We start from the raw sequence: 25,216 nt of genomic DNA, 5'->3' as shown, positions 1-25,216 counted from the left end.
TGAAAAAAAAAAATCTGTCTGGGCAAGGATACATGTATTCTATAGCACCTTTGTTGATGATTTTGTTCTTTTGTGCTTAACATATATTCAGGACAAATTAAAAAATAAAAAATTCAGACAACAATGATCATTTTTTAGCTTTTTCAATGGAAAAAGTGGTTCAATATGTCCTTGGGAATGCTGTTCTGACACTGAATTGGTTTGATATGTTTTTCTTGCTTTTGTTAAAAGAATTCCACAACAACAACAAAAGCTGTCATTGCCATTCAGCTGACATTACACAAACAACAATGTAAACCTTAAGTGTTGGCAGAGGACACTTCACAAAGATTACTCACTTTGCTGTCACTTCCATCTACAGAGACCTGCTTGCATTCCAAGAACATTTATCACACACCAGTATCTGGGTTAACAGTTCCCCCCAAAAGAAAGGTTATACTAAATAAAAAGATACAGAAGTTGTTCTGTACGTTTCACATTTTGTGACTAGGAGATGTTCAATTTTATGAAATAAGATCTTAAAACTTAGCTTTACCTCTGATATATTATTATTATTCTTGTCCTTTGGTCAATTTTGATTTGTGTTTTGTAGACATAGAGTAAGAATGTGGACAGTCTAATCCAAACCTAAATTCAGGCCTAAACCCTAATTTAAACCTGACCCTAGAAAGAAGGCAGCTCTCTGTCTCTGTCTCTGTCTCTGTCTCTGTCTCTCTCTCTCTCTCTCTCTCTCTCTCTCATGCGCGCACACACACACACACACACACACACACACACACACACACACACACACACACACACATATACACAGTGTGGAGCTGCTGGGGGGTTAAGTGCCTTGTTTAAGGACAGTTTGATAGAAGTGGTCGGATCATTAAGCACATCATCTACTATGTGCGTTATACTGTCTGTGTAGATGTATACAGGCCCAAATGACTGAGGCTTATCAGCTGTCGTGGGTGACATTCTGTCGGTGCTGAATTGATATATCCTCGGAAATTGCTTGGTTATGAGTAAATGCTGAGACTGGTAGGGAGTGATAAAATATAATGTCTATCCTCCTGTGCCAGATCAACAGTCTGTTCACCTACAAACCGGTTTTACGACATTACAGTGCAAACAAGTTCTCCTCCATGGCTCCTCCCACAGATCAGCAGTGCACACCAGTATTTATGACTCCAGATGCCACAAGCATTTCAACCTACTCGCCACCTCTGATTTTTGTGTGGATCCATGCTGTCAAACTTTTTCGCACTCGGTATGAAATGTAAGCTCCCGCAGTGCTGCTGATCGATATTGATCTGGAGGATAAACCCTGTTTATGTGTGGGATTAAACAGTGAGTGTTCTGTGGGGATTTAAATTGGAGAGGATTGTGGCACTCATGGATTGCCTTGACAGATCCCCTGGGCAGTTTAGGAACTTCAAGAAGGATGACTTCGAGACTGACTGGATTAAAGTGGCAGAATGCAGATTTGGTCAGGTGTACCAAGTTAAATTGAAGCTCTGGAGGGAAAAATGTGCCCTGAAAATCTTCGACACAGCTTTGAGTCCAAACAACTTTTACAGGTTTGAAAATGTAGAAACTAACACATTGTGTCATTTTGACGACAAAAGGAAGCTAGCAGTTGAAACACAATTTAGAGTGTGTTTAAGAAATCAGCTTGTTGCCGGTGTAACAATGGCTACATAATGATGAATAACTTATCATATTAAGGTTTCATTCATTTTAATGTTTGATAGATTATTCCGTCTGTCACAGGAGACTAAAAGACGAGGCGTCCAACATAGCCAACGTGAGATTCAAGTACATTGTGACTATCTATGGACTGTGCCAGGAAGCATCTGCTGCAGTGATGGAGTACATGAGTAATGGTTCACTGAACAATCTCCTGAACAGTCACACTTTTATGTGGCCAAAGAAATTCCAGATGATTCATGAGACCTCTATGGGCATGAATTTCCTCCACAGCATAAAACCTCCACTACTCCATCTTAACCTTAAAACATCCAACATCCTACTGGATGACCACCTTCATGTCAAGGTGAGTTAAACTCTGAGAAATCAGAATGATGAAACTGCTTACAATGATTTCTTGACACTCCTGAAGAGTGAAGAATGCAAGTGAAATAATGCAATTTTTTTCAACGAAAGATTTCAGATTTTGGTTTATTCAATTGGGAAGGAAGTATGAACAAAAATTCATTCATGGAGTGTCTGACAGGAAGAGGCAACTTAAGCTACATTCCTCCCGAGACTTTCACTCAGAGCCCTGATCTTCCTGGAACTGCTTTTGATGTTTACAGGTGACTCACACAGGAAAATTTTTGAAATTGCACCGTTTCAGAGTTCTTTTTGATTCTGTGCACTATACCATTGTATCACTTGTGCTCTCAGTGGAACACCCTTTCATATTACAAGGACATATATTCACATTATCTGGCTCACTCTCTTATCTTTCATATTCAATAGTCTTTTATTTTCAGAACAAAAATGCTTCTATTTTATCTAATTGTACTCATTTGGGTGACATTTTTCAGTCTGTACAGGATAAATTAAAGTGTGGACTAAATCTCATCTGCTTACTTTGATCTACAGCTTTGGAATTATAATATGGGAGATTCTGACTCAGCAGAAACCTTATTCAGGTAGGAAAAAATTAAGTTGAAACACATTTCATTTTTCGGGCTGAACGGTGCTGCAGTGGTTAGCACTGTCGCCTCACAGCAAGAAGGTTCTGGGTTCGAGTCCCAGCTCGGGCACGGGATCTTTCTGTGTGGAGTTTGCGTGTTCTCCCTGTACCTGTGTGGGTTCTCTCTGGTACTCCAGCTTCCTCCCACAGTCCAAAGACATGCAATTGGGGACGAGGCTGATTGATACTCTAAATTGACCGTAGGTACGACTGTGAGTGTGAATGGTTTTCTGTCTCTATGTGTTGGCCCTGTCATGGACTGGCGATCTATCCAGGGTGAACCCAGCCTCTCGCCTGTCGATGCTGGGATACAGATGCTCCAGCCCCCCCCGCGACCCTTAACAGGAGTAAGCGGAGGACAATGGATGGATGGATGGACATTTCATTTTCCTAGAACAAATTTTCTCAGTCACTGTGATACATTTTACAAAGGATACTTGGAAGGAATACTTCCCCAAAAAAGTGTTTTGCCTTTCAAAAATTCAGAAATAGGTTTCCAGAGCTCACAAAGATACCCCCCCCCCCCGCGCATTGTGACCCTAGAATGCAAAAAAGAGCTAGCCATGTATATTTGGCTTCAAGCTAATGGCAGCTGAAAGCTTAAAACAGCTAGAGCAACAAAACCACATCAGAATTCTGCAAAGCTGAAGACGGTTTTGATGACATTGACTGAAAATGCAGTCTGTGCTTCTTCTTTTTTTTTAAACAATTACTGTACATGAGGTATCGTTTACAAAAAAGATGGACAGACTTTACAATTACACTTTACTGCTTGCATTGGAATCTGGTGATAGATTATGTGATTGCAATGCCGAAAAGAATGTTTTGAGGCACTGCACAGCACAAAGAGAGAAAGGGATACAATTCTTTTTGCCATTTCCTACTTGTTGATTTTTTTGGGTGTGAGACAATATTCACATCGTTTTTTTTTGTTTTTTTCATTCAGCTGTGAGCAATTCATCATATCATTACTGTTCACCCCCCCCCCCCCAAAAAAAAAATCCTATGACAATGTACAGGAAATATGTTTGACAGATTGTAACAATTGGTTCACCCATTTTGCATGTGAGGACGCAATTCACTATCGGTGAGATGTTTTGAGGGGTTCAACAGTAAGCAATCTTCCTTTACCTGTAAGTGGGGCAATAGTTCAACTAACACTCATCAGATAATTGAGGATGAAGCTTTTTGTAATTCTTCTTAAGGTTCTTTGTTGCTGTTTGGGTAAAACAGCACTGATCAATGGTCTCATCATAACTTTGACACAACAAAGGGTTAACGTGGCTAGAGTGTGCAATGTGTTTGATTTGTGACCCAGGGTGGAGTGTGACAACAGTGCTCCTACATGTGTCACATGGTAAAAGACTTTGTTTGGAGATGATACCTGAGGAGAGGCCACATGAGTGTGAGCAGATGATCAGCATCATGAAGGAGTGCTGGGAACATGATCCCAGAAGAAGGCCGCCATTTTCAGGTAAAGAGGTCATTCAGTTTGCGTGGGAAGGCTAATGGTCAAATTATGAAGAGAAAAGAAGTAACAATTCTGCAAGAAGTGTGGAAATAAATTGAAAAGACTGTCTAGACTATTAGCATTCAAGCATCGAGAAATACGAAACTGCAGGCGAATTCAAGTTGATTATAATTTGGATTAAAAAAACTCCATCCGCAAGGCTCAAGGTCATCAAACAGTCAGACACCTGCACATTGTCTAATGATAAAACTTTGCAAATTAATGTGACATTGAAAGGTTGTGTGGGGGAGAGTTTAATTTGTGAGCCCCTTGGTCCTCTCCCACACACATCACATAGGAGAGGGGTAATAAATGAAATGAGTGAATGAAGTGTTCTTCTGTTCACAAAGCAGTGTATTTGTAGCTTTAACGGAAAGAGGAATGCTGCCCAAAAGCATTGTGATGACAACAATGAAATGTTCATAGAATATATTTAAAAGTTAATTATAAAAACAACGGCAGATAAAATTCAAGGACAATTCCTACTTGGAAGGAGTAAAAAGAAAGTTCCATACTTTTATATAAATTGTGGGAAAAGATCATAGCATGCATGGGTGCATCTACAGAGAGATAAATTTGTTCAAACTTCATTGCATTCAGCACAACTTTAGCTTGAATAACAAAGTAACATGACATGTTTCAGTACCAACAAAATGTATTTTTGAGTGGTTTTTCATCACAGGCAGATTCTCAAGGGCAGGTAACTAAAAAACTCAGTATACAAATGTATTCCAACATAATACATTTGTGCTTAACTTAAGCCAACTTGTGCATGAACGGATGCAATATCAAACTAATGTCCTTCAAAACTCTGCTGCCCAATAAAACCATGAAACGAATGATCAATTGTCGGGAATATTTAAATCTGTTTTGCTTATAGAAAGGCCCTGCACCCAGATTTAAAAAAAAACAAAAAAAACCCCAGCTTTTGTATGTTGTCATGCCAACAGTTGATGAGGTTTTACAGATACACATTGCGTGAAACGCGCATTCAAATCAGATCAAGTCATTTATACAAGTGGCTCAATTTCATTTTGACAAGCTCTTATGGCTTTGGAAGTCATGTTAATGAATATAGATGCATGTCATGTTTATTCATAGACAATTCCAGTGAGCGATGTTCATGAAACCTCAGTATTATTAGGCCACCGTATCCACAAAAGAATTACGCTTTAAGTCATGCATGACAGTTCTTTCTCTGTAGTGGTACAATAATGAAACAATTCCACTGGGTTGTAGAGCGGGAAACATGCAGGAATACTTTTAATTATTGGGGCCTACTGCTGTTTTCTTTGCAGATACTGTGAGAAAAACAGAGGTTCTGTGTGATGTGCTGAAGATACCGGGACCAAAATTCCAGTTTCACAGCAGTGGACAGAATTCAAGTCCTTCTCCCACATATAAAGTTTGTTCTGCTTTTGAAATATTATAATATGTACTTCACATTTAGCATAATGTGCATCTGAATAGGGACAGAGAAAATAGGCTACACATGTATTTTGAGCGCAAATGGCATTTTCCGTTATTCGCAGCTGTATTTTCACTGACTGGTTTATATACTGTATGTGCATATTAGTCTGTGAAACTAATGTCACAGCTAATACATTTTCTGTTTGCTCTCTTTGACTCTATTTCAGATTGCTTTGCCTCAAATGCACGACACTCCCCCAGGTAAACACACGAGCAGAGGAGGATGGAAATTCCTTCAAGTACAAAGCCACAACAGCTGACATTTAAAAAGTGCTATTTACAGTACTGTCACATTTTTGATTTTAGGTTTATTAGTGAACAGCAGATCCTTGATAACCATGAGCTGTAGAATCTTCCCATTCATACAACTGTGAAATATTTATTAGATTACTGAAGTAATTATTCATTTGATTAATCCTTTCATTTTTGGTACATCTCTATTAATATGTCCATGGCGTACTACACTTGAAGGAGTAACAGAGCTAATTGAATAAAAATTTTCACGAGTTTAATACAGTTTCTGAAGCTCCTCGTCTCAAACGTTGTCCTTTGCTTTCTTTTGGCAGATGAACAATATGGGAAGGATGGCATTCTCTCTCTCCTTTTAAAGAAGGACTTTGGTAGTTTCAGACAGTCACTGAAAACAGAGCATGCCTGCATACAGTTTTCAGGTCAAAAGAGTCTTCTGCACTACACGGTAGCCAGCGGGGATGCGGAGAGCGTGAGGCAGGTCCTGAGTCTGGGGGCTGAAGTGAACTGTACTACTGCCAGAGGTTACACTCCTCTCATTATCGCCGCTCTGCACAGGTCTGTATTGGGACACATTATCACACCTTTTAAAACGTACACAGAAAAAAAAGTTTGATAATGTTGCTGGCTTTTTTTTTAAGTCTGCAGTTCAAATGATAAACATATAAATATCTAACAGAGAATGAAATAGATTACTCCACGGTGAAAGATAGATGACAGGATGTCTGCTTGTGTGAGAGAGTGCTCCCTATTCATCAGGAAAATATTTTGCCGCTAACATATTGCATTAATAATGTCTCTAATAAAATAGTTATCATGGAAATAATGACGTGATAAATATGTACGTGAAGCAAGCTCATATAGCCTTCTTTAATTCCATACCGTTAATTCCAGACCTTACAGGCTTGGATAGAATGGGTCCCACAAGAAGCTTTATCTATAACTTGTCACTCCATCAGTAGACTTTAACTACCATGAGGCAGTATAGATAGAGATTTTACAACAATGAAACCCCAAATTAATATCCCCAAGAAAACATTTTGCCCTTCTTTTGTCCTCATCTTTTTTTTTTTAATTTGGCCGTTGGACAATTAAGACTCAGCTCTTCAGAACCAGCATACAGGAGACAGAGTTTTGACATGAAGATGCTGTATCAAAAGAGATTAAAGTTAAATGTGAAACAAGGAGGTGGATTTTGATGTCAATGTGGTGGCAGACGTCAAACTGTGATGATCAGCTTGATCGGTCGAATCAAGCCTTACATGACACAAGAGAATGAGGATCTGAGGGATTTTATTCCACAAAAAAGTAGCATGAGGTGCCATTGCACACATCCACAAGCTCTCTTCCACTCCCCAGAATGAGCAAGCATGATGCCTTGAAGGGAAACACGTCAACACAAGGATGTGCTACCTCGGTGAAGCACCAATAATTAATAGTTGTAGGTTATAAAGCCATTTTCTGAGTAAAATCTTAAATTGCTTTTTTTTTTTTCGTCAGCAGAGAATGTCACTGTCATTTGACAGTACACAATGTTTCTTTAAAGTGCAACAAAGGGATTTTATTAATCTGCGAGTACATGCTGTTGATTGATGGTCGTCTCACAATCAAGCTCCATATACTGAAATCCTCAGAGAATGTTGTGGTGTTTGCAATCTGTTAATGACTGCTTACTGACCAACTGACTCTGCACCAATATTTGTAAATAGCTAGCTTTTCATCTATAGAAAAAGATGATGTTGATTACATATGAAAGTGGCTGTAGGAATCTTTGTGTCCACAAGAACATCATGTCAGAGCAGCTGCAGGATAGATCCACCCATGGAGTCCTGACACTGGTGGTGATGGCAGTGGAAGTTAACTGTGGATGAGACTGGTAGGAGATGAAGGATTTAATGACTCTGGGAAGATCAGGTGGCGATTGGGAGGAGGAGGGGTGCAAATGACAGCAGAAAACCACAACGGAGTGGAAAGAAAGAGACGTATTTAAAAAGACAGCAGCTACTGCATATGATTGCAAAATGATGCGATGCAGCAAGCCTGCAAAGGCTGAAGGTCAGCAATGACATAGATAGATGATGTTACAGTTGGAAGCCTGCAAAGACAAACTGGAGATGAGTGACAGATCAGTGAGAAGAAATAAAATGTATAGAGATTACCACATATACTAATGATAAAATATGTGATCAACAAAAATGAGAATTTTCCCCTACAAGTAGTCAGCAATGACCTGATGTTAAAACAAATATAAAATATGAGATGAAGCAGCAAACACGACCAGTTTTATGAATTTACTTCCCAAGACTGGTAGACAGAAACAGGAGATGTGAGACACAATTTAGATTGAGCTGACAATGTCAAACTGAAACATTCGGCAGAGGGAGGGTAACTTGCAATGAGCAGTAGGTGAACACCAAGCAAGTCAGGTCAGGTCAAGATCATCAAATTAACCAAGTATAACCATTTCAATGTGAGAAATATGCGTTCATATTTTATTAAGTCATTCATCTGAACACGGCAGGATTTTATGATGACAGAAGTCTCCCCGATGGCAAATTTATTTGCATCCTGCAGATGAACCAATCAGGCTAACAGTGAAAAACATTAACCTGCAAGACTTGACCTTAGATAAGAAGCAAGAACTGAGACACACCTGAGCTGCTTGTGATGGGAATAAATGCTTGAAGTGCAGTGCCTGTGCATGAGTGGACAGACGTCACTTGCGAGTGAGACAGACATCAGTGTCTAGCAGTAGTCTTGAGCATGAGAGCACAAAGTCATGAACAAAGTAAACAAGTAGCAGGTTGATTGGGATGTGATGAGGTGGCAAAGACAATCGAGTGCTTGGTTTGAAGCTGCGTGGTGAAATTTCTGGGTGGGTTTGCGGCCCACCTCACTGCAGAGATTGAAGGGGTTCCTGATCGTTCATACATCTGAGTGCTGTATATAGTTGTCCTGATTGAACTTCTGCTTAACTTCATAATGCAGAGCGATGTTTCTAAAGCAAAACCTCTTTGATGAGAATACAAATGTATAGTTAAATGAATGAATAAGAGGCAATAATTATATTTGTTAGTTCTGCTATGTCCCCAAAGTAATGTGGATAGGGCTAAAATCTGACATCCTGAAGGAAAGAAGTAGCTTTGATTTGGCCAGTGATTTAACTGGGGACAATAGGGTGTAGGATGGTAGTAGAGGAGGACATTTATTGATCCTCTCATCCATCTCTCACTAATAATGTGAATTGGCACGTTTCTCAATATGTCACAAAAAAAGATCAAATTAAGTTTACAGAGGACTCAACCTCTTTTCTGCAGGTTTCATGACATCATTTCTTTGCTGCTGGAGCATGGTGCAATTGCAGACCAAGGTGATGAGGACCATTGGACAGCACTTCACTTTGCCTCCCAGGATGGTGATGACAGAACTGTTCGTATCCTACTGGACAATGGAGCTGTGCTGGATGCCCGTGAAAAATCCGGTTGGATGCCCCTTCACCTGGCCTGCCAGAATGGCCATGAAGGAGTTGTCCGCCTACTGCTGACACGGGTGACAGACAAAGCAGTTGGGGAAAAGGAAGAGACACAGGGGAGGACACCGCTCCACCTTGCATCTGGTTATGGGCACCTCAATATTGCTAAGCTGCTCCTCACAAAGGGAGCTGATCCCAATACCACTGACAAATCTCTCTCTACTGCTCTTCACTTATCAACTGAAGCCGGTCATAACAGAATAGTGAGACATTTGGTGAAGAGTGGCGCAAGTGTTGACAGTGCAGAAAGCAGAGGATACACTCCACTTCACTTGGCAGCTCTGAAGGGTCATACAGGCATTTGCAGGCAGCTATTGTCAATTGGGGCCAGCCCTGATTCCACGACCAACCAAGGCTGGACTCCCATGCATCTGGCAGCTCTAAAGGGACATGACGCCATCATGGTACAGCTGGTGAATCAGGGAGCTTGTGTGAATGCTAGAGGTGAGAATGGATGGACTCCGCTCCACCTCGCCTGCCACCAGAGTGAGACAGATATGGTAAATAAGCTCCTGGCAGCCAAAGCTAACCCGGATGTGGCAGAGGACAGTGAAGGATGGACACCATTACATGTCGCCTGCACTAGTGGCAGTTTCCCAAGTGTCCTCCACTTGATAGCACATCATGCAAATGTGAATGCGATAAACTCCAGAGGGGCAACGCCTTTACACATGGCTGCCAAGCATGGCAGTGAGCCCATTATAAAGGCTCTGCTACTGAATGGAGCAGACCAAAGTCTGCTGGACTCATCTGGATTCACACCTCTACATCTAGCCAAGAAGTGTGAAAAATCTGAAATCGTTCAGTTACTGGAGAGACGATGTTGACAACTAGTTGGATTGAAACTCTTAGGTTTCTGTGGAGAAATCGTCTCAGATTATGGTTTCACGGAAGACTACTTCATTATTTGTATTATCATAATTTAGAATGTCTCTAAAACGATACCAAGTAAATATGAGAATGTAACTGTCAGTGGAAGAATATTAACAACTCATTTATTAACAACTTATTAACGACAACTCAAGGACTGTCTTAGGGCAGACGGGAACTGGAAAGAATAAATAACAGCACATCATTATAATGATGTGTGTAACAAGGCTCAATATTTTTAATTTGACAGTTATCCCCCTTTTTTTCTAAAACTGCATCCAAATTTAAATTCCTTTAGAATAAAGGAAGTTTTTAATTAATAAAATCTTTAGGATTTAGGGCAGGTTGAGCATGTGTTGGGCGTTACGAAGAGTTTCTTTAGTTGTGTGTTACTGAAATGTGATTTTTCAGTAATGGAGTAATTTAACACATTATAATTTTCAATCAGTAATTTAATCATAGTTACTAATTCAAGCAATGAGAAGTTACCGCTGCATTACATCATTGCAGACAAAATGTATAATGTTTTTTTTATCTACACAGTAAAAAGTGAAGCCTTTTATCCTTGAAGTCTCAGGCAGATGATATCACATGTGCATGAACAGCTGCAACAGCTGCTAGCATAAACAAAACAATATGGAGGGAGGATAGTATAGGCATTAATTAGATGGACGTGTAATCAGTATTTTGAGTTTGTCTCAGCCAAAGACAAGAACACTCTTGTCCATTGCCAACTGTGTGACACCAAAACATTGTCAACCACAAAAAATTCCACATCCAATTTGTGAAATCATCCAAAAGGGCAGCACAGTAGGGTAAAACCTGTTGAGAAATTACCACACTCAGAGAGAAATGCCTCGACTTCTCATGTCAGGTCCATTGCCAGTGAATGTCCTCCAGCAAAACAAACGAACCTGGATTTCTCTCCTCCAATTCCGGGTGTAAGTGGAGAGTGTCTGATGAAGCCTGTTGTTGGGTAGGCTACCGGTATATCATGGAGGAGTTGCTACATATCTCCACTGTTAACTTACCCTCAATTAAGTAACTAACAAGGAAATAGTAAAATTATTACCAACTTAACTAAATTGTTTAGAAATCAGTTATCAGTACAGAAATTTGATTACGCTTCAAAAGTGTAATAAGTAGTTTGATTACACTTGTAGAGTAAATTACCCAACATTGGTCCACTGAATTTCTTTTATTTGGGGGCACATTTATTTGCAGGTGAAATGATTTGGTTTGAAATACCTGAAGAGGTAAAAATGTCTGGTCCTTGAGCTCGATATGATTAAGGCCAAACCACAGAGGGAGAGATATGTGGATCTGTGTTTGTCCGTGAGGAAAAGCTTTAGCAAGTACAATTATCTGGTTCAAGAGCTTCTCCATTGTTGTTGTTTGGCACTGGTATGGGATTGCTGAGCATTTTGCCACATTGCTTTTTAAAATAGAATAAGTACATGGAATTCCCATTTCAAACAATTACAAAGATACACTGGCCTCTGAAAAAGCAATTTGGTGGACACAGGCTCTTTGAAATGATGTCACTATGCAATTATTCAACACATTCTGGAGAAAAAAACCCTCTTTGGACACAAATTCCTTGAATAATTTCACACGTTTCAAAACTGCCATTTGTTTCAATGGTCCTAGAAAACCTGTGCGCTATTTAAAATTATGAGTGATCAGTTGGTTGCAGCTTATGATGGCAAACCTTTGGCTTTCGTTCTGTCACATATAAAGGCTGTAGTGATTCTGTCGACCCCTCGAGTGAACTGGATCATTGTTTGCACTGGATTTGCCTTTGTGGCATTTCTATAAAATGATTACTCTTTCCTACATGACAGACAATTTTGGGTGCTTCAACTGGCAAGTCTTAGAGCACGTTTCCACTGGCTCACTTCAGCTCGGCTCGGGTGGGGTCAGGTCAGTTTGGCCCCATTTCCACTGGCCCCAACAAGGTACTAAACATTACCATTTTGGTCCCTGCTCTGCTGGGATTCCAAGCAAGCCGAGCGGGGACTAAAATGTGATGTAAACACATAGCGGGCGCTGACTGTGTAACTTACCTGCTTACATTGTCTACTTCGTATCATCTCGGCCTTGGCAGAATACTGGTCGATCGCTTGGTAAAGTCTTTTATAAGTCTTTTTCTTGGGTGTTGCATTTCGCCGCTTGAAGCCTTTCCTGTCTGTCCTCCCTTACTTTCTTTTAAAGCACTGATTGAGCAACAGGCATAACGCTGCCTCCATGTAGTCCATTGTTGTCCACACAAATTACGCTGGGAAATGCTCGGCCGGTGAGTCCTCCCAAGCTGACGTGGTACCCACTGCTAGTGGAAATGCACCCGTACCGAGCCATTCTGACCCAACCCCCCCTGACCCAAGGCAAAGTGAGCCAGTGGAAACATGCCCTTAGTCTTCCACTGGTAGGATGACTTGTGGTGTACCCCAGGGGTCCATCCTTGCACCACTCATTCACTCTCCTTAAGTTTACCCTGAGGAATTGGTTCTATTTTAACATACTGGTAAAGTTTTGGTTGATTTTAATGATGCATTTTTAAAAACCTTGTTCAAACATGGTTGTACCAGGTTTGTGGTCTGAATGTTCAATCTTCTACTACATCATTGCATAAACCTAAATTTACCAAAGCATTATCTTGCTTCTATGTCTTAAGCAGCTTCTTTGGCATATTTAAGTCTAAGTATTATCATATAGTGTTTTGAGTTGAGCAGCACTTCTATTGAAAGTAGTGTGTAATATCCTATAATAATAGTAATAGTAATAATCCAATACGTGATGTATACTTCGGTAGGAACCTTTCAGTCGAAAATAGGATTGAGGTCGTACATAGGGCCAGAATCATTTAGTTCACTATAATGAACTCTATTATGTTCTTCAAGAATAATATAGTGGAGAAAAGAATTGAGCCAGTAAAGGGAGTCTTTGTCAGATGAAGTCAACAAAATGATTAAGCAAGAGTTATCGATTGTCTGCTTTGAACCACCTTGTGTTTCTTCTGTGAACAGCATTAATGTTGCTGCTACATTGATAGACGTTAATTTGATTAAAATATTACATCTTATAACTGCATCAATTAAGATGACAGAAAGAGATATAATTTCATAGTGATTTTCACCATTTGAATCTTCCTACAGAGCCTGTCCAATTATAAATGCATAAATGTGTTATGACAAGGCAAACGTGATTATAGACGATAAATGATTATTAGTCATCCCCTGCAGACTTAAAACCCAACTTATACAATACCACAGTGACACCTTATTAAAATGAAATGAAATGTGTGGATTCTGGAGCTGCACTGACCTACACATTCACAGGGCTTTCACTGGAACCCCAAGAGACTGATTCAGATCGAGGGGTGGGAGATGAGCTGCATCAAATTACTGTAAATGAATAAAGCAGGGTTGAAGCCTAACTGGAGATTCTATGCAAGCGAATGACTACTGTGTATTGTGTGAAATAATTATTTATGTGCTCACTATTTATTTTTAGCAGAATATCATGAAAACTAAGTGCTGGATTTTAATGAAATTTAGTAGAGAGAAATTTAGTAGAGAGAAATTATATCACGAAGAACTTATTTTTAACGTTGGGAGGCAATCTGGATAAAATTGGAAATACTGTTCAACAGCTATTTCCAGTATTTCTGGACTTTATATTAAATTACTTGAGTCCTTGTGAATGTAAGAATGTTTCATCTTCTGGAAATCAAGACCTATTTTCGAAACAACTGACATTAACTTTTAAAAATGTGAGTCTATAAATTTGTTGAGGCAGTGCATTTTATGTGTAAGCATTAAGATTAAATGGATCTTGTTCTGGAGCCATAGGACTTTTTTCTTACAGTTGGGAAGAACGTTCCTCAATGTATTTCAATGATGTATGTTTATTTTCTGCATCTTTCAAGCCTCCTTAGCGGAAGTATCCGAGTGGCTTCTAGTTCTTTCTACTGTAATCCTTTAGCTGCATGGTGTCCCGTGACACTCAATAGATATCTGTCATATTTTAAACATCAGCCTGGAAGCTGCACTTGTTCAACCTGTCTTCAGTTTAGATGAGCAAAACTTTAATCTATATTGTCATGAGCCCAACAATGTAAAATATCTGCTTCCCCTGTTCTCAATGTAATTTATTCACTAGAATTTGAAAAGCAACCATCACATTATGAAAGAAAGAGGATCTCTGGAGGACACTGTGTATTCCTGACAGAGTAGGGTGATTTATAGTTGAGAGTGTCCTTTTCATGACAGCATCTCCCATTTCAAGTGTATGAAGACTTCCATGTCTTAAAAACTGGAAGCAAACCATTGTGTGATTGTTATCTACGGTGAACATCCAGACAGCAACCAAACAGATGGGACTGAAACACGTTTTGTGAATCTGTAGTGCTTTGTGATTGTCAAACCTGTTTAACAGCATTTTTGTCCTTCAAGGATTCAAATGAATGGCTTGTGTTTAACATAGCATTGTTCTGATGTCAGCCAGGTCCTGAAAAATAAACTTCTCCTCTCCAACATCTAATCAGGCCCTCCTAATTCAATCGTATTACTCCAACCGTTTTACACATACGGTGATACATCGGATACATTCTATTTGCAAGTAATTGGGTTTGCAAGAACCTAATTTTATTTTCTAACAGAGCAGGAAGAAGATAATGTTATGTGAGTTGCTGGCATAACAAATACAAAGGAAAGGAGGCATAAAGTTGCAATTATGTAGCATTTTATTTTCCTGTATTTTGTTGAGACACATTATGCTGTTTTTTTCATTCAACGTGGATGTTATGCATAGAGATGTAATAATAAAAAGTTAATGATCTTGAAATGCTGCCACGTGCTCTTGCATTTGTTGAATCCTGTAATACCAGCTCTTTAAATTAAAAGAAACTTCACTTTCTAATTAATCCTGCTACGGTTAATAACTGTTGTTCATACTGAATCAGTCGTAATGTGCATCCACCTTCTCAAATTAAAGATGTTGCGCTTCTCAAAAGGCAAATGGCTTTATTTCAAAACCCATCAGGGGCAATTTACATACATAATAGAATTTTAAACAAATGTCATTTGGATTATGGGTATGTGCTGTGGATGTGCTGTTTAATATCTGTATCTGACCTTACCTAAACCCCTATAAACAGTTTTTAAAATTTAAGAATAGCCTTCTCTGATGCTGTTTTTGCATATACAATTCAAAATGTTGTTCTGCTGCACTATGAACAGACAACTCAGAGACATTGTGAAGAATGTCTGTCTGACAACTCTCATCTTAATGACAGGATGTCATCTGGTATATTTAGCTCCTCAGAGGGGTGCCATTACTTACTCTCTGCAGAGCCCTTCTTAACTGGCGGGGTTAAGCTAACCATTGAGCTGTGCCCTGTGGTGTTAAGCAGCTGCAATTATGACTGATATAGCTGTCTTCTGACCCAGGGTGTGCCATCTCAGCAGGGCTGAGCTGGCATCTAGGCAGGAATCTCTGGTCCTTGCCTCTGTAATTGATAGAGTGATGTATCATGTCCCCTTCAGAATGATTTTTTTTTTAAGAGTGATAATATGGAAAACAGGTTTCACCCCTGTCACCTCCAAGCTACCTCTCACTCTACAATTTGACAGTCTCTAAATCTCCTCTCTCCTTGTCCACCGTTGCTCCTTTTCACCATGTGAACTTGTTCTCATCCTACTGAATACAGTGTTATGGATTTGATTGTAAATTACAGGCACTACAGATTCAACTGAAAAAACTCATATAGACATAACATGGTCGCCTTTATGTAGATTATTTGGTATTATAGTTGTGAGGATTTTAAAATCTGTTTTACAATGCAAGACCTACTCTCCACACTATTAAACTGTCGCCTCTGACGGGCCTTGTTTCCTCCGGTGTATTCTTATTATCCCTTCAGCTCCTTTTCCTTCTTGTTGTCATATTCCTGTGAAATGATTAATGGTGGATGTCACTGCTATCTCCCCAGAACAGAGCCTAACCCCCAATACTCAGTAACTTTGCAATATTTGAATGCCCTATACAACACACTTTGTATAGTTTGGCATTGTCTACCGCTCAGGAGAATTGCTTGTCCCATATCTGCAGAGATGATTGAACGAATCCTAAAGCCTGCTTCATTTCCTCATCTCTAACCCAGAAAATTATCACTGATACAAAACATTTATAACAAGCTACTCATGATGATGCTAGAGAGACTTTTTCTTCATCCTCAAAATTACTGGTGGTTCAAAGAATGTTAAATTTCTGAAGTGTACCATTATTACTTTCAATTTGTAATAATTGTGACGGCTTGTGATAGTTGTATCAGGCTTTGAGTTGTGATCTTTAATTGCCCCTCGGGGATAAATAAAGTTATCTGAATCTGAATCTGAATCTGAATCTGAAATCCCTGAATTAATCAAAACAAAAGACATTTTCAGTTCTATCTTTCTAGAATATGATATTGTTCAAAAAACAGATGTCAGATGTGCTGATGATCTCTAATGAAGCATGTCTAAAACTAGTGAGACAGTGAAAAATATCACCTGCCCAAAATGGTCGTAAAAGTAAAAATGTGATGAAATACTGCTTTTATCACTGAACCCCCTTATATTTTGTAACACAATACATGAGTTATTGGTTATGCTGATTAATTAGGGTTTACTGCATATTGCAATAAAAACTGGAAATGGTTAAAAAGCATAATGTGCATTAAATATTTGACTTAAATGTCATAGAAGCTTCCACTGAAAAGATGCAAACACCAGTTCTGAGTAATGTGGGGAGACATTTCACAAATCAATATATATGCCACACAGAGAAAATAAATGTGAAATGATCAAAATGCACAGATATGCATGTAACATTTTTAAATTAGTTGGTGAAAACAGATCATTAAAAGTGGACTGCTTTTTTATTTCTGTAAAACTTCAGCATCAAGTCATTTTCAGGTTTCCATGGTAATTATGGAACCATTTAATTCTGCAAGATTCACAGCAAGTGCTCATGACTTGTTTTTAATCTCACCAATGCAGGAGAAAGATTTTGTATAAAAATTCAACTTTCTTTAATGGGATACACTGAATTGCACCTTTACACTCAGAGCTCAGTTCTGTTTTTAATGTAAAACCAACCTGGAAGATATTAGGATCTGACATTACCTGAAGAGACATGCCCACTTGCCTATGTAAAAGGCTACATATTTGGAGTGAAGGCAATTGGCCATATACTTGCATTTTCAGTTCCTAAATTGCTATGTTCATGATATTTACTGTAAATAATCTAGAGGGGGTGAGGACATTATGGTTGTATTAGATGTTTTGTTCTTCACATTGATGGGCAAAAATCCCATCCATTTCTCTGGCAGGGAAAGTGCTTTAGAGATGAATGTCATAACATCCAACACCTCCTTCCTCTGACAAACTACCTGGAGGAGTGATCCCACAGTGAATTAAACTCCGCTCAGATATGTATCTCTTTCATTTCCTCCTGCCCCCACCACGTTTCCCTTAGCTGTGAGTAAAGATTACATCCAACCTCTGCAGATGAATGAGAATTGTGTTACATCATAAGGGTCTGCTTCCCTTGAACAAGCACATGCCAAACCATCAGTTAATACTGCTGTGGTTCACTTCCTGTCACTCTCCAACGCTTCACTTATTCATGCACTATTAAGCTTAGGTCACTCATGCACAAAATGGCACCACATCAAAAGGTGAATGATGATGCAGCATGATTCATCAAAGCTTAGGTTAGATTTTTGGAATCACGCCAAGAGTGGGGCTTCACATCACCTCTGCCAGTTGAGTAGCATTTCAACACCCATACTACTCTATTCTCACTCATCTTATCCTAGTATCATTTCACATTAGTAGTGCAATTTATTGGATTGTGGCTATGGCCCACTGATGAATGCCCTTGTAATTGCAGTATTGTCAAGTACTCTATACTGGGTATCCGTGACAACCTTCTCACGCTAACTCCCTACGATGGCACACCTTATATTTTAGCCCTCTGAGGTTGATCTGACTGAAGGGTTAACACTGAATGTGCTTGAATCTGGTTACTGAAGGGTTTAGTGCTGTCAGTGGTCCATTATTTGTGTTAACTCGCGCCTCAAAAACGTGAGTCTGTGAGTCAGGGGAATATTGTTGCTGTTGTACTACTGCTATGGATATTTCAAACATCTTTTAAGCTAGAATGTAGGATATTTAAAGGGGAGTGGTTTTATTTATCAATAATCATCAGCTGTAAATAGAAAGCAGCTATCAGTATCACAGATGTCTTGACTGAGGTTAATAACTTGAAGTATATTTGGAATTATAGCTCTATTACTGATTGTACTTTGAGCTCTAATAATGATTGTATTGTGAGCTATGATGAGGATTGCACCTGTAACTGGACTTGTAGTTGATGCTGTCATGGAGAATGTACTTAGACTTGTACTTGCACAAGGACGTCTAATGATGACACTCTGGTAAATGGGATATGTACTCTATACAGTGCTTTTTCTACTAAAGAGCTTTCCAATGTCATCTTGTTCACTCATTCACCCCATGCAAGATGCAAACTTACTCATTCAGTATCCTGCTCAGATTTCGAATGGGGATTGGACATCCCCTTTTACTTGGCGTGTCAGGGAGGGAGAGCACCAGTAGCCTGTATGAGTTTCTAAACATATAATTTGGAGCATCACACATGTACTGTCAAGTGGCTTCTTCAGTGTGCTTCACGAGCAGCTCCACACAATGCTGAGATCAGGGAATCAAGATTATGAGGGTCATGTGATGGAAGGACCTTGTGCTGAGAGGCAGCTGGAGACCCCGGAGTATCCTACCCCATGCAAAGAAGGACGCAGAGGAGGGCAGCGAACTCAGAAAGACAACTCTACAGTAGAGCGGGTGTCAGCTGAGTGGCATTTCAAAGCCCATACCAATCTATTTTCCCTCACCTCTTCCTAAGACTGTTTTACACTAATATTGTAATTTACTTGGTGAAAATGAACTGATATTCTCACACCAGGTCATGTGTTTCTCATGTTTCAGCCTCCTGTAATCCCCTGGGTATCCAACTTTATTCAAAGCCGCACTTCTCTTGTAGAAACCTTCATATAACCCAACTGTAGTCTCCAAATTGCCACAGTAAAAAACAATCACCATCTGAAGAGATTGCCAAATCAAATTTTTCTTGACAGCAGGTGCCAGTAGCACCACCTAATGTGGGTGTGCCTTTAAATCTCCCAGTAAGTCTGTGAGGAAATGAGGCAGTAGCAAAGGGTAGCCACATCTATCAAGAAACAAATGTTAGAAGCAGTGGAGCTCAGCTACATGAACAAATAAAATTAAAACGGTAAAGATATTTTGCAAGTTTCCAGCAAATACCCCAAAACAATAATCCAAGGACTCTGGGACTACAGTGAAATGAAACAAGACGGATGGACAGTAACATCACATGAACAGGTACAGAGAATTGTTGCCAAGACCTTTGCAACGATGCCCTCCGGTTGCTCTTCTGAATTGCAAGAGGGATATGGCACTCTTGCATTCAGCAGGTGTGAGTCAGAACTGACAGCACACATATATTTGTTTCCCTTGGAGCATCAAGTTTATACATGAGTCAATCCAAACTAATATGTTCAAAGACACGTCACAGAGGACTCCGCTCTCTCGACTCATAACTGGGCAGTTTATCCACTGCTACTCTCAGGGCATCCACCATTTCACTCTTCTGTGAAATAAAAAACATCATCAACTGAAATCATACATTAGTCATAAATGTGGAAGGATATTTACAACACAATTTGAAGTACGCCTTAATTTTTCACTGTTCCATTCGTAACCTCTTGTCGTTTGACTGGCCATAACTAATGAAACTTTGTCTTACCGAAACATTTCTCTGGACCATCAGGATATGCATTTAAGTACTTGACAATTTGCAATGTATGTGGAAAAATGGGCATTGTGTGCTGTTGAGGAACAACACATTGGTACATCTTCGCATTTATGGCAAGTATATGCACTACTTTCAAGCCATTTGAGATAAGAATTATGTGTCAAATTGTTCCCTAATATACTCCTAATATATCTCCACTGCTTCAGGATTACAGGGTACAACTTTCAACTTCAAAAGCCCAACTTTACCCCTTTCAGACGTCTGGTATGCCCACTGTTTACACTTACACAAAATGCATCATTTTGTACTTCGTCTACTACAGGTTCCTTTTTAATAGGCTGTAGTTTGTCAGGAAAGTTTGTTGATAGGAAATGAATATCCTGCCAGCTGGGATTTTCCATTTATTTTCAGAAATCCATGGATGCTTACTGACAATAAAAATAGATCAAAAATGAATATGTTCAAGTTAAATTTAGCAGTATTCTGAGCAGTACAGTGATGAAAAAATACCTTGTCCCTTCAGGTACAGCTGCCACTGTGCTGTACACCTTCGTCTATACTCACAAAAAGGTGGTTATTTGAAATTTCCAATAAAACTTGGCCAAATCTCCTTCAACTGTTCCACTGAAATCCCCTATCCACTGCATCAGTCATATAACTCTTCCAGTGTCATTCATTCTATTCTGATGGCCAGGATCCTGCCCAGATAATGAATCATTACAAGTCCTTAGAGACTATTGAAACAAATTATAAAACAGTTTGCATAAATCTGTTAATAAAGCATAAATAGACATTTTGTAGCATTTCCACTGTTTAGGATGAATATTAATGTAATGAAATGATGGTACATGAAAACCATCAAATGTAGGAATATCTGTTTCTATATTTATGTATTTATGATGAAAACAAACACAAACTTTACTGCGATAGGACATTGCGTATTCATGACAATTGGGGGGCAGGGAGATAATAACCCATGATGTTTTTTTTCACTTTTGAAATCTGCAATTTCAAATTAAACTGTATTTCCAGCCGCTGCGGAGTTTGTCAGGTATAACTATCAATGTGTGAGTCTGTGTAAATTGCAGTCCTGGATACACTGTAGCAGTGTTACGCCCTAAGCCACAGCACCTCATTCTCCTGTGTATGATTATGTAAATCGGAGTTTGCCATCTCTAGGAGCTGATTGGTCCATTCAATATCCAATCACAACTTGGCTCTTGATTTTTCTTACTTTCTCTGGTAATCAGGCTGATGAAGGCCATCTGCTGTAGTGCAGCTGCATCTTTTAAAGGACATTAAGAGACTCACTGGTGGTTTTGAGTAAATGAGAGCAGCTAGCCTAGCCATGGACAGCCACATTTGAGTAATTATGTGTATTTTGTGTCTTATTTTGGTCTTTGTAGCTTTGAATTCTCAAGCACAGCTCAGACACACTCAGGGTATTGAACATAATACAGTTACACTCACATCTCATCCCAACTTGTTTCCACCCAGACGTAATTTGCTTTTTTATATTAGTTTCATCAGGTTTAATGACATTACTCTTTTTGTACTTTGTTTTATGCCTGTTTGCTCAACTTTAGAGTGGATTTTTTTCTTCATTGATATAATCTTTAGTTAAAATACACTTCTGCTTTGTTGTAATTTATTTTTTAAGGCAAGTGAGACCTTCTTTTGTCCTGAGTTCTGTTGTGTTGTGTTAACTCCTAATTTTACTCCCTAAGTATTATTAATTTCTCTCCCACCTTTCCATCTGGATTATTCTCTTCCTACTTCCTGTATCCTGACCCCTTGGTCATAAAAAGCAAGAACGTATGAAGATCAAGCCAAGTATTTGATACAGAAGGTGACGTCAGAGTACTCATGTGATGATCAAGTGATGACTGAGTTCTCATGTAGAAGTGTGAAAATGTTTAACAGTCATCTTCACACTGCACTGATTATATTTTCCGTGCCTTTCAACACACAGGTCTAAATTCAGTTTATCAGCCCTCTTCATCTGGTGCAGAAATTCAGGATCTATAAGAGAACAATTAATTAATTAGCATAATGATGATTACACTATTACTATTACACAATTAAGATTACAATATGGTAAAATTATGAGTGTTTTAGTTTTCAATGCCTCCCAGGTCCGGTGACCAAGGGACACCAAATCACTATCAACTACCAGTGCTTGTCTGAAAATATAGGATACAACTTTTTAATGCATTTTAGTGTCTCCTATATTTTTAAATAGATATTTGATTCAAAATTCATTATTGCTTTATATATTGAAAAATCCAGTGTTTCCATGTCACCGCACTGGAATCAGTGATGTGATATGTCTGGTTAAAAAATAAAGCATTAAGAGATATGATGCCTCAGTACACTTGAAAAAGAGCCCCAAACAGTTAAAATACAGTTGCCATCATCTCCCATTGTTAAACAGGTACCACCAAAGCTAAAAAAAATAAAAATAAAAAAAATACTAAGTTAAAGAATGGAACTGTCATTTCATGCTTCAGCTGCAGCTTCTCCTGTCCCTAACAAGGAAAGTGAAGAGAGGAATGAAGTGGATGGAGTGGTGTGGTGTGCAAAAGGAAAGATTGGCAGACATTAACCAAGGCTAAAGTGGTGGCAGAGTGTGAGAGAAGGAAGTCATCTCACCAAGAATGTGATTATGACTATCTGCACCAAGAGAGCTCTCCCATCTCTCACTCACTCTCAGCACAATTAACAGCATATCCCGCTGCTTCTATACCCACTGCAGGTGTCTGATTCGATAAGATTGAGTTAAGATTTAGATTGATTCTCTGTTGAGAGGGATAAATGATTGAAAATGCCGTTTGCCCATCTGAAGTCCTCACACAAAAAGCTTCACAAAGGCAGGGAAGAGGTGAACTCAGATGAAAGTCTGTGGAGAGAGAGGGCGTCAATATTCAGCTCACTGAACTTCACTTCTCTCATTCACATTCAACATTGTGCCATCATGCATATAAGGTAAGTTTGCTGAGACAGAGAAGCCTTTTCGTGTCTTTTCTTCTCCTCCCACCCATCAGGTATACTTAGAAATTAAATTACTTCTGTGCTTTTAAGTGTTTTATAACCCTGCTTGCCGGGATAGATGGAAAATAAACCTTAACAACTCTTTAGATAAGGATAGGTTACAGAAACTAGATATGTTATAATGAGTACAAAATGTGGTTTTAGTTCTCCACAAACACTTCAACAAATCCTAAGGTGCAGGTGAATATGAATGAAACCAACAGTTGTCTGAAAAATCTACAGCCCGGCACAACCCCCAATAACAAACTTTTCCCATTGAAGAAAAATAACAACAACAAAAATACTGCACACCTTGCAAGTATTAAACTAGAGGGCACTCTGAGAGCACATACCTATGCCAAGGGGATATGATGACAGATCCAAAATCTAATTAACTGCTCCTCAGCCCAAGCTCATCATCCTACTAAATTTAATCAAAATCCATCCACAACTTTCAACAAAAAGAAACAGCCCAACACTGGTGCTAATTTTGTCCTCTTTGAAGTGAATGCAGTCACCAATGCCTCACAGACGTATATCACTCAAAACAACAACCTACAATTGACCTCATTTACCAAAAACACACAAACAATCAACATGGAGGAGAGTTCCTACTAAACCACAGCTGCCAAGAGTTTGACTTTCAATGCACTTCCAAGCAGGTGCTGTTGACAGCAGGTGCAGATTAACTGGACTGTAGAGACTGGTACCTTTGCAATCAACATGCTAGAGGGTGGGATAAAGGAGAACTGTCAAGGAGGCAGGATGGATGGGAACCCAGTCCAAGGTAAGGACTGGCTCAAAACAGTGGGTTCAGCCGCATCAAAGCAGGGGAGAGTGCAGCAGCCATACGGTCATACTCGGCTATTGTTTCTCCATGGTAACTTGACATCAGCGTGCTATTGATTTAGTGGTGTCACAGTTGAGGAGGGACTGCTTGCTGATTGGTAGCAAGACTACTTGACCTCTTCAAATGATACAGAGATTTAGGGTGGGACTGAAGCACAGGTACAAAGTAATTGCCATTCATTTTTATGTGATTAAGTGATTACGTCTGATAGAATGTTAATTAAGACAGCATCGTCACTAACTTGAGTATTTAAAATTTCTCATGCACTTGGATCTAGACATTTGTGTTCTTTCTTCTTTGTTTTTTTTTCTCATGTTTTTAAAGACTAGAGAAAGCATTTGCATATGTACATCCTAGGTTTACACTGTGTTTTTCCCCTGTTGGGGAAAGGCAATACCTGGTTTGTTAAGTGTTTCTTCAGTTCACCAGCATTTCCTTCAACAATCAAATGAATGCAGTAATTTAATAATTGCTGATGTTCTTGGGGGATGCTAAAGCTGTGAGAGCCACAACCACAAACACATTTAATTCAAAAGGTCATGATAAGAGCTGTGCAGACTGTTGCGAGTGTCTTATTAGAGACTGAATGATGATATGAGGAAGGGCTGCTTAGCTTCAAAGCCTTCTTCAAATGCCATATCAGCTCCTTGCAATTATTGTCGGCAAATAACCGGAGAGTGGTGTAACATTAAATAATTCATACAGTACAGATGGTTGTACTGAGTGATCATAATGTTGGTAATACAATGCTCCAAGTATAATTACATCACATTATCTTTGAAAGTGAGGAGCACACACTTCCAGCTCAAGTTCCCACACTGAGACTAATGACCACTTCTGACCCCTAGCTGAAGTAGTGCTAATGGAAAGTTAGCTATATTGTGCTTAAACAAATGCACAATGTCAAAAGCTTGCAGTAGGGGTTAAAAGCAAAACTTAATGATTAATGTTGTATGTCAGAAGAAACATACTACACACAGTGTTCACACATTCATCAAAGATAGAAAATAACATTTCAAGATATACATTACAAGCAGTCATTTCAGCCGGAGCAAACAAGCGCTGGTGCATCTTGTCTCGTACTAACCATCCTCCTGAAGGGGCAATAGTGTAAGG

The 25,216-nt window shown here is 39.2% G+C and overlaps 1 protein-coding gene across 1 annotated transcript; it reads left to right on the top strand.

The window, feature by feature from the left end:
* The first annotated feature begins 1,192 nt into the window (after window positions 1-1,192).
* ankk1 (ankyrin repeat and kinase domain containing 1) lies at window positions 1,193-15,649 on the top strand. The gene is made up of 9 exons (XM_086216200.1): window positions 1,193-1,568; window positions 1,762-2,044; window positions 2,155-2,306; window positions 2,599-2,648; window positions 4,011-4,166; window positions 5,501-5,607; window positions 5,840-5,873; window positions 6,239-6,479; window positions 9,239-15,649. Exons 1-9 carry the CDS (start codon window positions 1,384-1,386, stop codon window positions 10,278-10,280), a joined length of 2,250 nt encoding a protein of 749 aa, XP_086072326.1. The 5' UTR covers window positions 1,193-1,383; the 3' UTR covers window positions 10,281-15,649.
* Window positions 15,650-25,216: the final 9,567 nt, after the last annotated feature.

Source organism: Aulostomus chinensis, chromosome 10, assembly GCF_037954235.1.
Source record: "Aulostomus chinensis isolate RoL2024-O1b breed Wild chromosome 10, RoL_Achi_v1.0, whole genome shotgun sequence".
Lineage (NCBI taxonomy): Eukaryota > Metazoa > Chordata > Actinopteri > Syngnathiformes > Aulostomidae > Aulostomus > Aulostomus chinensis.
This window is presented reverse-complemented; position numbering and strand designations above follow the sequence as displayed.

What these genes read in the sequence shown, in the direction of transcription:
- ankk1 (XM_086216200.1), top strand. Translation starts at nt 1,384, where the DNA reads ATGGATTGCCTTGACAGATCCCCTGGGCAGTTTAGGAACTTCAAGAAG. An exon ending in AAGAAGGCCGCCATTTTCAG is followed by an intron (nt 4,167 to 5,500) that starts GTAAAGAGGTCA and finishes TTTTCTTTGCAG; the next exon opens with ATACTGTGAGAAAAACAGAG. An exon ending in GTCCTTCTCCCACATATAAA is followed by an intron (nt 5,608 to 5,839) that starts GTTTGTTCTGCT and finishes ACTCTATTTCAG; the next exon opens with ATTGCTTTGCCTCAAATGCA.